At 38.8% G+C, this 15,537-nt stretch overlaps 1 protein-coding gene across 3 annotated transcripts in view; it reads left to right on the top strand.

Annotated features, from left to right (window-relative positions):
* ADAMTSL1 (ADAMTS like 1) overlaps window positions 1-15,537 on the top strand; it is a 468,821-nt gene that overhangs the window by 376,765 nt on the left and 76,519 nt on the right. For all 3 annotated transcript variants that reach the window (XM_054186241.1, XM_054186242.1, XM_054186243.1), the window contains 2 exons: window positions 185-269; window positions 11,348-11,649. In XM_054186241.1, coding sequence (XP_054042216.1) covers window positions 185-269; window positions 11,348-11,649 — 387 coding nt within the window. The remainder of the gene's footprint in view (window positions 1-184; window positions 270-11,347; window positions 11,650-15,537) is intronic.

Raw genomic sequence — 15,537 nt, 5'->3', positions numbered from 1 at the left:
TCCAGGTGACGAAGGAGTTTCTTTCTCTCCTGCTCTTTCTCTCTCTTTCTTCTTTCTGCTCAGTTTCCATGTGGATGAAAGCACATGTGCATCACCAGTGTGCTTGGAGAGAGAGGGGGGGCTGGCACACCTAGCCGCGTTACTGCATGCTTCCTATTTTCACATGCTTGTGTTTGTTCTGTAGAGAAACTTCCCGTGGAAGCAAAGTTGCCATGGTATAAGCAGGCTCAAGAGCTGGAGGAAGGGGCAGTGGTATCTGAAGAACCATCGTAAGTGTTAAAAATTTGCTTACAAGATGTTCTTGTGATGTGGGGGTGTGGTGCTGGCGTTGACCTAACATGAACTCTTGAAATTGTATTTGGCTTTCGTTAGAGTGTAAAGGCTAAACCCAACCCTGTGGACATCACTGGGCCTAAGGCTGTGTCACACTTAGGGATGAAGAGACAGAACTCAAATCCAGAAATGCAGACTTAATTTGAATAAATATACACATGTTTTATTTAAGGTCATTTCCAATAATATTATAGTGAGAGTCTGCCTACTTGCATAGTTATATGTTCCCCACTACCACTGTATCTCTGCAGCTCAACACCTTTATTTATTCTTACAATACCCTTGTGAAGTAAGAGGTAAAATACAGTGAAGATTCCCACACACCTCTCCCCGCAGGAAGAACGTAGTAGCAGACAATAAAATGAATTAACTTTAGCAGAAAATAAACTAGAAACCTGAGCTCTGTGGTTCGGATTGCCTTATCATCAATTACCTCATCTTTTCAGGGAATTTCCCCTCCCAGCTTTTCTAGACCACTTCATGGTCTTTGCCCAGCTGCCTTTGCAAGAGGGACCTCAGTCAGCACCTTGTGCCCTGTTAGTAGCTCTTCCTCCTGCTGCAGACCCCCTTGGATGGCAGGTTGGCCTACGCACATACATTGACAGTCCCCTTGCATTGGGGCTGCCTGAAACCATGTAAACTGTACATTTTCCTCCTAAATACGTAAAATTAACTCATTATGTCCCTCAAATGTGACTTTTTCTTTTATCTTTTCCTACTCGTTTGTCTTCTGTTTTGCGAAAAAAAAAATACCATTAAGTTAGAAAGAGGTGGAAGGCACAAAATAGTTACAGGTAATGCTGAAGGAAAAAAATATTACAGTAAAAAGCCAGAAAAGAACACTTCCACTTAAGGTTGATCCCTGATTTTTTAATATATCAAAAAGAAAATCTAACTGTATGAATCAAACCTGTTATAGCCAGGTTCTTCACAGAATGCTATTGAAAATACAGTTTTCATTGCACGTGCTCCATTTCATTAATAGCAGGAGCGTAGAAGAAGTTAGAAACATTAAGTGGTTTTAAAAAACCCTCAGAATTTCATTCAGAATTGGGTTTTATTGTCATTTATGGATAATTAATCTTCCTTAGGCCAATAAAATAGCAATGAAAAGGAAGCTGCAGTAAAACGTACTGCAGCTGATGTACCATATAAACCTTTAGCAATGAGGTTGAGAAACTAAAAATACTGTTATGATTATGGTTTGGATATTTTAGTCTGGATCTGTGATAAATGCCTGCTATAACTGTAACCTCTGTACACAGCTTTAATCAGTATCCAGTTCCTTGTGGCTGAGCACGTGGCATTTTTTATTGCAGCTGCAGCTGTGTATTAGACATTGTTCGGTACCTAATTGCAGGTTTGGCATGGTTAATTTGAATTGAAGTAATTTGAAACTGAAACACTGAAATAGACCTAGAGACATCTGTAATAATGCCCTCAAAATAAAAATTATTTTAATCCAGCTGCCATAGGTATACATAAATGTATATATATACACACATACATGTATACACACATATTTGTACATATATATACAAACGCACATATTCATATGTGTGTATATATATGGATAGCAGCTATTGCATGCAATATAATGAGATGTTTAACTGTTCCCAGAGTTTCATAGACTTCGTAAATTGATTCATTCAGTGTCAAAGTCTGGAAAATTCAATCTTTCTGGATGTACTCATTTTTCATTTGTAAAGTGCAGTTTATTTTATTGTGTCTTTTCTTGTGGCTATACTAAACCACTTAGCTACATGTAAATAACGCCTGGAAGAATACATTTAAAAAGATGTATTATCAGGAAGTTTATCAAAAGAAATAATACTGATATGTGGTCATATCTGGAACAATTTGTTACACTAAGAAATTTTTTAGATAAATTTTGTAAACATTGTTGACAGTACTGTAGAAAAAGAGTATGGTAATAGATATATGAGTATATGCAGCTTTAAATATTAACACCAACGATATGGAGAGAATAGACATAACCTGCAGGGAACGATGAAGAGTCTTTTGTTTATCATGATACGTATTTTGATAAAATATTCTGGAAAACCTTATGGGTATATTACCTGTGATACTAAAACAGACCTTGGGAGATACAATGGGAAAGTAGTTTATGAAAGTTGAAATGTTTTAAGTGCAGCCTAAAACTTTACAGTTTCACTGCTCTGCTGCAATAAAGGCCCTGTTCTGCAAAGACATCCTAATCTTCTTACTCCATCTCATGCAACACTTCAGTGATAGCAATAGGATACTAACATACCAATACAGAAGGGCACAGTCCAGACTATGTTCATTCTGCCGTGGGGTGACATTTTGTACGTTTTTTTTCTCCTTGCAAAGCACAACTCTGGAAGTATGTATAAATCTGAATTTATTTTAGGCTGATGATAAAACAACATGGCATTAAATGAAATTCAAGTATAGATTGTTATATGTGTTGACTAGCAGCTGAAATAAAGGACAAAAAGTCAAGGTCTTTATGCAGACTACCCCAGAGCTTGGAGATATCCATGCCTTGTGTTTAGTTTGGAAGGATTTTTAGTGATAAGGCACGAGGCAGAAAGACCAAATAAAAACTTAGAAAACTTGTGCTGAAAGGGCCATCCCTGTCTGTAAACTGTAACAGCCATCTGCATATTGTTCCAGAATATCTAATCTCTTGACAGCGACTTTGAGCAGTGAACTTCCACAAAAATTGGTTTTGGTGCCTCACTATTAATAGTGTTTTGCATTAATGTCTACCTTCAAACACATATTCATTTTAGGTCCTGGTTATTAGATTGAAAAACTGTATGGAATGACATAAAAAAGGAGTGAAAACATTCAGAACTCACCAAGATACAATCAACAATCAAATCTGATGCCAGTTTTATAGCATCACTTGTCCTCCTTCAGCTGTGTAGGGATTTCAAGTACACCAGCTAGTTGAAAAGCAAGGTGTATGACACCTTTTGGGCTGTGTTTCTGCAGCCATGCAGAGACACAATGTAATACTCCATTACCCACCATGCTGACCGATGTCAGGCTATCACCCACATGTTTTGACTGATGAATGCTAATTTGAGGGTCGGAAAGGTAGAGAGTTTTTAGATGTTGGATCAGGCACTGGCTGGTGTAAGACTGTGTGATGTGGCCAGCTATTTTGCTGACTGTGAATTTAAGTAACTAGAACATGACCATCAATTTCTTACTGTCTTGTGCCTAAACGTGTTGTAGTGTGTTACTTTGCTGTAAACATTTTCAGAAAACATACCAGAGGTTGTAAAAAACAATTCTGATTGCTTGCTTCCCCTCTTCTGAGGAAACCATTTTTCTTTTATCTGATTCAGTAGAGCAGAGCTGGCTGAGTAGGGTTTGAGGGTGGGAGTTGAGTTGGGCAGCCAGGATGGGCTTAACTTGAGACCCCACTTGTCCGCTCAGCGGGGAGGGAACAATGGGCAGAGGAGAGGCAGCGTGGAGGGGAAGGGGAGTGTTTGTAGAGCAGGAGGAAGAGCAGGAGGCCTCCAGCGTCATGCTAAGCCAGGTGCTGAAAAGGTGTCATTTTAAATGAGAGTTTTTAAATGTTGGATCAAGCACTGGCTGGTGTAAGACACCATGTGATGTGGCCAGCTATTTTGTGACTGTGAATTTAAGTAACTAGAACATGTTTTGTGTTCGTGAGCGTGTTTGCTTGAAGTTGGAGTAATAGAAGTTTCTTCAGACAAGCTATGCTTATGTGATTTTCCTAGTCACTCTGTATTGGTGCAATAATTACCAGTTTCATGACTGCACTTGGGCAGATGTCAGATGCATACTGTGAGTATAAACTTACATTTTTTTTTAACACTGACCTTCCACCTGTAATTTTTGATCATTCTCTTAACGTGCTGCTAGAGCAACAGATGCCTCATTTTTATTCCATCTGTGTGTAGTGCCTTCCATTATTTATTTCCTCAGGAATTTCTAAAGGAAGCAAGTCTTACAGTTTAATTTTGTCTGTATATGTCTATCTGTCAGTTGCCTTCCTCTTCTCTCAGCAATGTCTGAATTTATTCCTATTAACTGAATTTGACAGAGGTATAAAGTTGTCACAAAGAATTTTACCCCTCTGTCAAATTTGGTTGATATTTACCAGGAAATTCAGTGCTAGTACTTTCCATATGTTTCGCTGAACTACAGGACTAGGTAGAAAACTGACACCCTACAGTTCCCCAGTGGAAGGAAAGGTTTCTAAAGGAGTTTGGTCCTTAAGAGATACCAGAGAACCCACTTGGGCACTCAGCCTTCAAATACAGATCCATGTTAAATCGGTCTTCATCGCTTCCGCTGCTCAAAGTATAAATCATAACCAGCCACTCGAAGGCTAGAGGGGTTAGTTATGTTTGTGTTGTCTGACCTGCTGCACCCCTAGATTGGGTCAATTAAATATTAATTGCTGACAGAACTACCTTGAAATACTCTAGATTGGTAAGAAGGTATTACAGTCTTTGTTATGATAAAGGTTTAAGGTGAGAATTCCCTGCTGTCCTGTGTTGTCATACTTATTGTTCTCCTGTTGCTGTCCATCTCTGAAGTGACCATTCACCAGGCCTTAGAAATATGTTATCTGAGGGAGAAGCCGCGGTATCTTTCTGTCTGACCTCTTTCATTGGAGCTCATTACACCAGCACAGCATGACAGCCGGAGTCAGAAAGAGCAGTAGTCATGATTAAAAAAGCATGGGTTTTTCTATGTATAATGAGATTGGTTTTATGGGTGGTGGAGGGGTTGTTTAAAAGATTTCTGTCTCTAATTCTTGAAAAATGCTTTTGTATGTTAACACCGTACCCAGCTTTTAACATACTGCCATAAATAACCCTGGTGCTAGCCATAAAAAGAAGGGCCGGGTGTGGGGGGGAAAAGGGCAAACAATAATATCTGGATGCCAGATGGCACCATCGTAGTGATGGGGGCCACTTCAGTAAAAAACAAAAGGAAATTCCTGACATGCATCAGTGGAGGGGACAAAGCCCTCAGGGAACTGGATATGGACAGAGAGGCCAGTGTGGCAGAGTCACCCAATATCCCCTTCTTACTTTTCAGTAGATATTTATATTTCCAAAGACACGTAAGCTATTTTATTTGGGTTTTCCCTGTTAAATAGTTTCCATCATGATGTTTGTACCTGTTTCACGGGTTAATAAGTAATTTTAAAACTTCCTACAAATGTTTTATTTTAAAAATAAAGCATGTTATGGTTATTGGATTGCCAAAAGAAGTAGTGAGGACATACACACACAGAGTGTTGCTTGTCCACTTCAGCGTCACACAGTGAAGAAGAAGAAGGAAGTTTAGGGAAACTTCTCCATGTTAAGATCTAATGGCAAAAAAATTAACCTGTGTATGTGGTTGGTCCTAGGGAAGATCAGAAATGCAGCAGCCTAATATTAGGTAATGATTTCTATTTATTCAAGGAGCCCCTTTAGACAGTCACCACTACTTAGGATTTACGTTAATATCTGTACAGGGCAGAAGCAGTATTCTTTCCCTGGGAAGAAAAGCAGTGCCGAATTTATGGAGAACACCAACAGCATGGAATGATTTGACTCAAAGATGAAGGGAAAGATCATCTTCAAACCAAACTGAAGACAAACTGTAGAGGGACAGATTGTAACCACTCAGATTGGTATTGGACATACACAGATGGCCCTAGTGCCATTACTCTTACAGATGGAGCCCTGAGATTTTACTGATGAATAGTCATGACCTCTGTGTCACTTCTCTGAACAACAGCACCAGCAGCTACCCAGTGCCACATGTGAGCATCCTATGCTGTTATCCACACGTTAAAACCTATAGAAAGGTGGCCTCTCCTGGAATGGATTAAAAAAAAAAAAGCATTAAGCAATAGAAATCAAGGGCAATATGTAATTAATCATCAGTGAAGAAAATAAGACATTTTTCTCCATAGCTCAAAGGACATCAGTCTTTATACACACTTTTTTTTTTGTTTCATAACACACATTGTAGAAACCCAAGTCCTAGACAGAAGAGGCTGTGGCTATGTACATAGGTGTCTGGAGACCTTCACAAAACTGGGCAGAGCTCTCCAGGGGACTCACCCTGAACTCACTATGACCTGCTGCAGAAGGTCTCCCATTACTGAGCATTGTCTCTGTCTTTGTGTTTGTCTTCTTCTGACTTTCCCAGTTACGTATATGTTGCTATACAGAGGGGAATATACACCAGTCCTTAGCTGTGCCCAGAGTTTGAAGGAAAAAATATTATTATCTCAAGACTAAGTACTGCCATTGTCGTAACTGTTCTCAACTTAAATTTTGACATCACTTTTGCTACCTTTATATGCAAGTGATCAAGTGATCATTGTGTATCACATTTTAGTCTACAAAAGCTGGATTTTTAAATACATTTCCTATATATAACTTGGAGAGGAAGTTTTTTTTAAAAAAAAAAAACACTAGACACACTGTTGTCTGAAAGGGGCTTTCTCATCTATGAATGTGAATAATAATCTACAAATGCAAACAGTCCTTGCAAAATTGAGCTCGGCAAGTGATATCTACCCAGTGTTCACGTGTGGATGAAATTCTGTGGACGACTGCAATTCATTTGTACTTGCAGGTCCATTGGATGTGTAGCCTGAAGGCTGGACTGCTGTGCAGCGTTTCACAGTTTGACCAATATTTTGTATTAAGTGCTTTACGTACAAACATGGAAAGTTGGCTTTGCTGTCAGATTTAAATTTCCTTAAAATATATTTTCAGTGATTGTAGTGCACTACAAAAGCAATGAGCCAAAACCAGCTCAGTACCACACCTGAACTACCCCTCCAGAAGTCCATACATTATGGATATATACCTGCATACATTATGCAGCCCAGTGTAGGCTAATGTGCATATGAAAAATGGTGCAACAATAGTCCCTTCAGCTGAACACAGTCTTGTGCAAATTGTGAAATCTCAACAGCTAACAAAAGCCACTGAATAATACAATGCCTCTTTTAAATCCAGAACTCACTATTTTGCAAGGGTGTTTGTATAATGGGAAAAGGTTGCTGGTCCATCACCGTAGAAGTGCCCACAGGTCAAGGAAACAAGTATAGGCATTTCTGTATAAGCACCACCCATTTTTAAACCCTGGTTTTCTTTGGAGAGTTTTCCATCTTTCATTCCAGCCCTTTTCCTTTTCCAGCTTGAGAGCACTGCTGCCACGGAGATGTCCATTTAGGGGGGGTGACAGGCGCGGGGACCCTTCAGCCATCCCACAGCTCAGTGCTGTATTAGAGTCAGTGCTCCAGCAGTTGAATAGAAGTAGGCACAGTTAAGTCAGTCATAACAAAGCAAAGTCATGATTTTCCCTCCTTAGAGCTTTCACTTCTCCACCTAGTAGTGACCTCTCTTAAACAGGAGCAAAGGACTCCTTTTTAAACTATTTATCAGAGCTCTCAGAACACAGTTATTACTGTATTTTTCCTTTGGGAAAGAATCATTGCGATGTCTGCTGTGCAGAGGACTAAAAGAAGAGGATCTTTGATGCAATGGCAACATGCTAATCTGACAAGTGTGCTAAGAGGTATGAAATACTCAATATAATCTCTTTGAGGCAAGAGGCACCTGCTGGTTTTTTTCACTTGTACATCTATTAGCAGAATTACGTCCTGGCTGACAGCTACTACTGCCACATTACTAGAACTAGCTATTGCCTTTGTCTTATTTGTTCAGGTTTTATTGTAGGGACCATTAATACAGTGGGATTTAATTAAACCACGTGCAATGACAACTGAAACACCTCCATCATTTCCTGTTATCTTAAAAAACGTGCTTTTCAGTAAATCTATTCCACTAGTTCCATTTTCAAAGATGACTCGTGTTGGCATACAGAAAAGCACAATGCTGTGCAGTGGAAGATACACTACATGTAGAGCAAACAACTTGAAACCCATGAAACTGACTGCTTATTATCCACATACTTTTTGTGTTTTGTGCTCACCATTTGGCAACATTTATCATTAATGACTGCACAAAGATATTTGAAAGCCTTTGTAATTTCCTGGTTTCAGGACGATGGAAAATTCAGAACCATTGTATATTTATATTATACATTCACATTACAGAAATGTTCAGTATCTAATGACAAGTCCTATATGGAGATTTTGTTTGTGGGGTTTTCTTGGTTTTTCCCCCCTTTTTGCTGCTTTCAACTCTTTTGATTCTATCAATTCCCTCTTTAGCAGCCAACAGTTATATTAGAATTAAATTATACTTCCAAATTTATCACTTAAAATGTAGAAACTGGGCCTAGAAAGCTGAATAAAATATAATTTCCTGAAGGTATTCCAGTGTTTTCATTATGAGTTGCTGACTAGGGTAAAATAATATAATATGTGGCATTTATAGATCAAGCTTCATTTCCAAAAGGATCCATTCTTCTTTAATAATGTTCTTACATCCCTTTTGTGTCCTCTTTCTTTTATTCCTGTGTTCGTATGTGTGATATACATCATGTGCAAATATTCTGATTATAGGAAGTATCTGTTTTTCTAAATAAGTAATTTTAATACCTGGCAAAAGACCATCCCTTTTGGTTTTGAATACAGTGGCTCTTCAAGAAAGCAAAGTTACACAACAATTCACAATGTTTAAAAAAAGCTTCTGATGAAGACCAGTGCCTTTTTTTTGTAACCTGATTAGGATTTCTGCCTCTTAGTTTCTCAGGTTAAGAAGTTACACATTTAAACTAAACAGAATATCTAAGTCACAGTAGCCAACATGGACTGTTTAATCTGGGACAGGAGATTTTCCACGACAAAATAGTATTACAGCAGTTGCACAGTCTTAGAGAAAACAAGATGAGTGGCCCACCTATACTGTTAAAGACTATAATCCTTTCAAAATGAAGGATATAATCTTTGAAACAAGACCGATCTTTTACGATAAAGTGTCTGAGTAGGGAAATAGAATCACTTTACATCATTAGTTTCTCAAAGGCTTTGCTTCAGAAAGAAATTTTGTGGTCTTTGTAGCAGCATTATAAACAGTTTCAAATGTTCCAATAGTATATACAGTCTGTTTCTTTCCTTTCTATTTCTTCCTGTGTATAGTGCTAGGAGTGGATATCAAGTTTATAACAAGATGTTATAAACACCCACAAAAACTGTGTAAAGCTATGCACACTCTCTACTCTAGGAGATTATGCTGTTCCACTCAGGGATCCTTGTACATACACGCTGGGGAGGCACCATGTTCCTTTCTTGGGTTTGGATTCTTTTTTTAATCCCAGAGAGAAAAGAAAATCCTTTCGGCAATTACAGAAGGGCAGTGGGTGAAAAAGAGAAGTGCGTAAAAATACTTTCAGAGATGCTGATCACAAAACTAAATTTCCTTTTTCTTCCTATCAGACTGTTCATGGTATTCTCAAGGTGAGAAATTAGTTTCTGTTGGCCACTAGTAGCCCTAAACCATAAAAGAGACAGATGTTTGTATTGCCTTCGGCCCTGGGCAAAGCTGTCCGAGTCTGGTGTGGCTGATCTAAATGAATAGCAAAGGCAGAGAAATACTGACAGTGACAGCCATGTTTTAATCAAAAATTAATCCCATAGGTTCTATGATGCTAATGCATATAGGTGCTGAAAGACCTACATTTCTGTCAGGCAGTTGACCCTATGACAAAAAGCTTTTGGTTCATTAGATTAGCACTCAAAAATATTAGTAAAAAAAAACTTGCTGAGTTTGAAGGACCTGACAGATCCCAAACACTTACTGTTAATGGGAGAGCGTCATCAATAGGGATTGTTCTTGTGAGGTTCTTAAGGGATCAATGCCAGATCCAACTACTCACTCTTCTGTTCCAGCCCTTGAAGTATATCTACAACCACTGTCTTGCCTGTGGCAGAAAATTTGGTAGAATGGCCAATAGAGAAGATAAGACAGTCACACAAAGCTATCTGAATCATCTTGTAACCTGGATGCATTACTGCAGTGTTTTAATACCACCAACACCAGATATCTAAGCATAAGTAATGCAGGTCATGGAATACTCTGGAACCATTGTTTCCAGAAAGGTTTAGGAATAAGCATAAATCAACATGAGCTCAGCAAAACAAGGTGTGTTACATTTAAACAAGGTGGTAATGATGTAATATGGAGTTGAATGTGACCCTTTTGCTTGATGTTACTTTGAGTAAAACGTTAAGCCAATTTCCAGCACTGATTTTTTTAAAGGTGTTGAAAAAGTGGTGACAACACAGAAAAACTGAGAAATTATTCCATTGTTGAGGAAAACAAAACAAAATTTTAATTCAGTCTGTTTTTCTCATTGTGTTGATGGCTGCAAGGTGCTTTTATTAAAGTATATATGGACTTTCAGAGGCAAAAATTTGGACCATGTTAGGGTTCCTAATCAGAGAGACAAAAGCAACAGAGAAAGCCACAACAGAAATGGAACACTGATTTTTAATGAGAAGGAAAATTAACTGGGGCGGTGGGGGATAGGCAGCTAAAGAAATGATGGGTTCTTTATCTTTTTTATGCTTTCAAATTAAGGCTTAGAAACGGTTAGTGCAATACAGAAAAAATGGTTGAAGTCATTTTCCCTGTAATACTGCAACTAGCTGATAACAGCAGCCTGTTCAATACTCACTAGTGACGTAATTGTGAATATCAACTAAGGAAAAGGTCATCTGGGTTGAATACTGGCAAAAAGTAGCTAGCAGAATCATGAGGCACATTGGGGGATTGCAGGATGCCTTGCAACGTTTTAGGATCAGGGCAGGTGCTGTAAGCATGCATCTTTCTTCCTGGATGTAAGGAGGCACTCCACATGAGTACTTAAGAGCCCTTCCACTGTTGCCCTTGAGTTGTCAACAATATGTCATGGCTTTTATGTGTATTTCATAATAGCCCTATGATGAGGTGTAGCATTTGTTTCTCATTAAACACAATTTGGTCTGGACAGGACTATACTGCTTTTGTTTGCCTGTCTATTTGTGGACATAACTTGCTTTGCTTTCTCCTTCTCACAGGTTTATTCCTGAGGCTTGGTCCACCTGTAGTGTCACCTGTGGAGTGGGCAGCCAGGTGCGGCTTGTGAAATGCCAAGTGCTCCTCTCTTTCTCTCAGTCTGTGGCTGACTTGCCCATCGATGAATGTGAAGGTCCCAAACCTGTGTCTCAGAGAGCCTGTTACAGTGGTCCCTGCAGCGGGGAGGCAACCGAATATACCCCAGAGGAAACTGAGCTGCTGTATGGCAGCTTGCAGGAGTTTGATGAGCTCTATGACTGGGAATACGAGGGCTTTACGCAGTGTTCAGAGTCCTGTGGAGGAGGTGAGCACAAAATGTTTCTGTGCTGTGTTTGCTTTCCCTCTTCCAGTGCACGCTTTGCAGTTAACACCCATGGACGTGCTGCTTTGCTACAGCTATTTAGAATCATACAATCATTTAGGTTGGAAAAGACCTTTAAGATCGTCGAGTCCAACCATCACATCATCGAATCCAAATGTATTTGAAAAGGCATGGATGAAAACTGTGGAAAAAAAACATGTGCACAACATATTTTAGCCCAGGACTTTCAGACTCCATGCTCAGGCTGTCACCAGGAGTGGTCAATGTATCGCATATTTCTGTTTCCTTGTATCAGCTGATCACGCAAAAGGCACTCAGGCAAAAAAGATGAATCTTACAGTCGTCTGGTGACACAAGCTAAGAATCGTGTCATTTTTAGTTTTTATTTTGATTTGTTGTGTTCAAGTATAAACGTGTGGAAGTTAATTGTCCTCCCATAGCAGATGCATTAAATTATTGATATTCTAAGGGCTCAGCTGGTTCCCTGACTCCTATCACTAAGTGACATTATCTCTGATCCCAGTGTGAAAGAAAACATATGGTAAAAAAGCGCTAATGGTGTGATTGTCTGAAGCTACCAGGCTTGGCACTTGGAGTGTTTCAAAGTTAATCAAGGTCTCAGGTTCCACATGTGTGCTATTAATGCACAGGTCTCTGATAACCTTTTTTTCCCCATAGAATCATCATTTTGTCTAGCTAGTTCTGAGAAGTATGTCCACTCTGGTATATTTTAAATGGAACCTAGACTTCTCTTGCTGCTGTCTTTTTACATGACAATTTTCAGGCTATTTAAAAAAGGATTACTGTAGATAGATACAGATAGATACTGTAGAATTGGAAGCCACTCAGTGCTTTATGAATGCTTAATAGCGTGATCTGTACAGATTCAGCAGTAATGAGTTACAAACTTAAAAAACACAATAGAAAGTAATGCAAAGGTCTTCTATGCTTACTTTTTGTTGTTGACAGTAGTCAGTGTTTAGAGCAGTTCATAGAGAACTGTCAGTCCATTGCCACTATTGTTTTGTTTCCTACATAAAAAATGTGACACCGGTGTATGCTAAGTGGTGACAAACACTGACTTTACAGGAGTAACATATTGAGGCTACTAGCGAGCAGTAACCAATTGTCTCACTTAGACTGTGAATACTGAAACCTGAATAGCTTCTAGAAATACCCTCTTGAAAAGAGGGTCATTTCTTTGAAATAGTGACTATGTGTGTATTTTTCAAACATAACTCACAGAGACTGATATGACAGAGACATTTAGCTTTATAAATTTAATCTCTTTCAATTGTCAGCAAAAATTGTTAGCCAAGGTTTCTTTTTGTCTGACGTCAGCTCTGAATTTTCCAGATTAGCAGATGCTAAGTCAGATATTTTTGTAGCCATAGGTGCAAGACTGGTCAAACTAATTTTATTGGTTTTGGAGTCTCAAGAGAAGAAATTGGATAGATGCAGAAGTAACCTTTCACCTCCCAGAAGTAGCAACCAGAAGGAATTAGTTAGTCATTTAGTCTGCTGTTAGTGGCTGCATTTCCCAGAGCTGTCATCAAATATCATGTAACAATTATTCTATTCTGGTAGATATAAACACAGAAAACCTCATTTGATGGTATTTTGAAAGTGAACTTAAACTGCCTAGATTCACATCCCACCCTTATACCCTTTTATAATGTGATTTCCTATTGAGAACTGATTTCTTTTTTTCAGGGAAAGCAATTTTAAAGCAGACAGCTTTTTGTTCTGGTAATATTGTGCAGCAAATAATGTTTAGAATTCAGTTACTTAGCAAATAAACTTCCTGAACTTCATATACTTTTATTAATTATCTCTGTACTGTGGAACTTCTGATGGATAATCAAAGGTCTTTATATTCTCTAAATGTTGAATAATCCAACCTTGATTTAAAGGTTATAACCATTTGCTGCATTGACTTATCAAAAACAGAGGGACAGATGTTATCAGTATGCTGAGATACACTCAGCGTGAGATTCAAGGAGAAGCTGAAGAAAGTGATTCTGAGCACATTTGTTTGCTGCTGGAGCCAGCCAGATTTTTTACTTTTTTTTTCAGTTGCTGGCACAAACTATGAGAGCCAGAAACTTCTGCCAATACATAGTCTAGCAACCACAGACTGGTTGAATTCAGGCAGGAGCCTTTTTCTTCAGTACAGACACTGTCCAGCAAGATTACTGGTCCTACCGGTATCATTAAAAGTTAAAATGTTGTAAGAATCTCTGAAAGGAAATTATAATGAGTGGAGTAGAATGCTGGTAGGATAGACTAAAATTATTGAAAATACAATCAGAGATGACTTAGGTGACAGGACAATGCATGGGCAACCAACGCACTGGGAGGTTTGGGGCAGGTTGAATACTGAAAAGTGAAGAGCAGTAGTATCAGAGCTTGGCTATATGAATTTAATAAAACAAAACCATCAGTCTGATAAACGGAGAAAAGGCTGAATTCAGAGCCCCACAGGCAGTCGTTTTTGGATAGCCTGCACCGAAACAGACAATGCAGAAGTGTTAAGGTAATTGATAATCATTGGTCAAGAGCTCTTTAGTAACACACTTCAGAGAGGAGAAATTGAAGCTATGGAAGTACACTCAATTTACAAAATTTTGGTCTGAAAATAAAAATATCCAGCATGTACAGATGGTGTGTGAGCTGGATCTCAGGCAAACAGAAAGATGTTGCCAGCATGTAGCAGGACTCAGTGATTTCTTTTCACGGAGTTACTTTCCTGGCTTCCGTACCTCTGGGTTAGCAGTCCTTCTCTCCTGGCTTCATCAGATTGGCCTTGCTGTAAGGCCTGCAGAAGTGATCAATGAAAAGTAGAGACCAGTAACTTGAACACGGTGCCATTTCCCATCAGGTAGAGAACCACCGCTGTTCTGCAACCAGGAGCAGTACATCCTGGGGAATCCATACGCCTCAGTTTGCTGTACACAATATGATAACATGCCTAAATGACTGAGCTGGAAAGATGGCAGAACATGACAGGATATAGAACATATTGTTTATGTATAGAAATTCCATTGGTTTCCTTTCCTAGAAATAAATCACTACTATTTGTTTTATTCTTTCAATGAGCTATCCTTTTTACAACTTCTTTTAGTCTTCTGGAATATTACTTGAATAGCAAAATGGCTTGAAAATATGGGGTCAACTTGTAACGAAGGAAACCCATAACAATATTGGCTGACTTCAGGGACTTTGGTAATTTCCATGTTGATGTCCTTGTCCAAAAATGTCAAATTTATTTCTTCTCTTCAGCACCTTGAGTAGAGTGGGGACACTGCATATTCTTGAACCATAGGCATGCCCTGAATATGCTTGCATACATAGGAGCCAGTAAATTGTTCAACATGGCACTTTGCTGGGGGCCTCTTCTCAGCCTGTACTGAGAATAACGGGAATGAATCAGTGAAAAATTTCAGGAGTACAGGAACTATGATGAGTTGCAGCACTTTGGTACTATCGAATAATATGATGTCATTGTTTGCTTAAACAACATGTGGTCTGGCATAAGAAACAGCAAAAGGTATTGTCAGTTAGACTGCTCTTGGAGCTGTTCAGGCTCTCCCAGAACTATTTTTTTTAAACATTGATGTCTTCAAAAGAGTGTGAGATGTTTTGGAAAATGAATTGTTGGTTTTGAGAAGATGATGCAATTGTTATGAGTTCAGCTAATCTTTTCCTAACTCAGGAAGCAGGGATGAATGTAAAAAGCATACTTCCACTTTGCTTGAACCACCGTGGATTAGATTTTTAGGAAGTTCAGGCCAATTATTATCCTTAGACCTCCTGGGGAAGAACTAGATCCTGTCTCACTAAGTACTCTTTCCTGTGGCATATAGTATT

This window comes from Rissa tridactyla, chromosome Z (genome assembly GCF_028500815.1).
Source record: "Rissa tridactyla isolate bRisTri1 chromosome Z, bRisTri1.patW.cur.20221130, whole genome shotgun sequence".
Taxonomy (NCBI): Eukaryota; Metazoa; Chordata; class Aves; order Charadriiformes; family Laridae; genus Rissa; species Rissa tridactyla.
The sequence above is the reverse complement of the archived record's forward strand: the minus strand, read 5'-3'. Positions and strand labels throughout refer to the sequence as shown.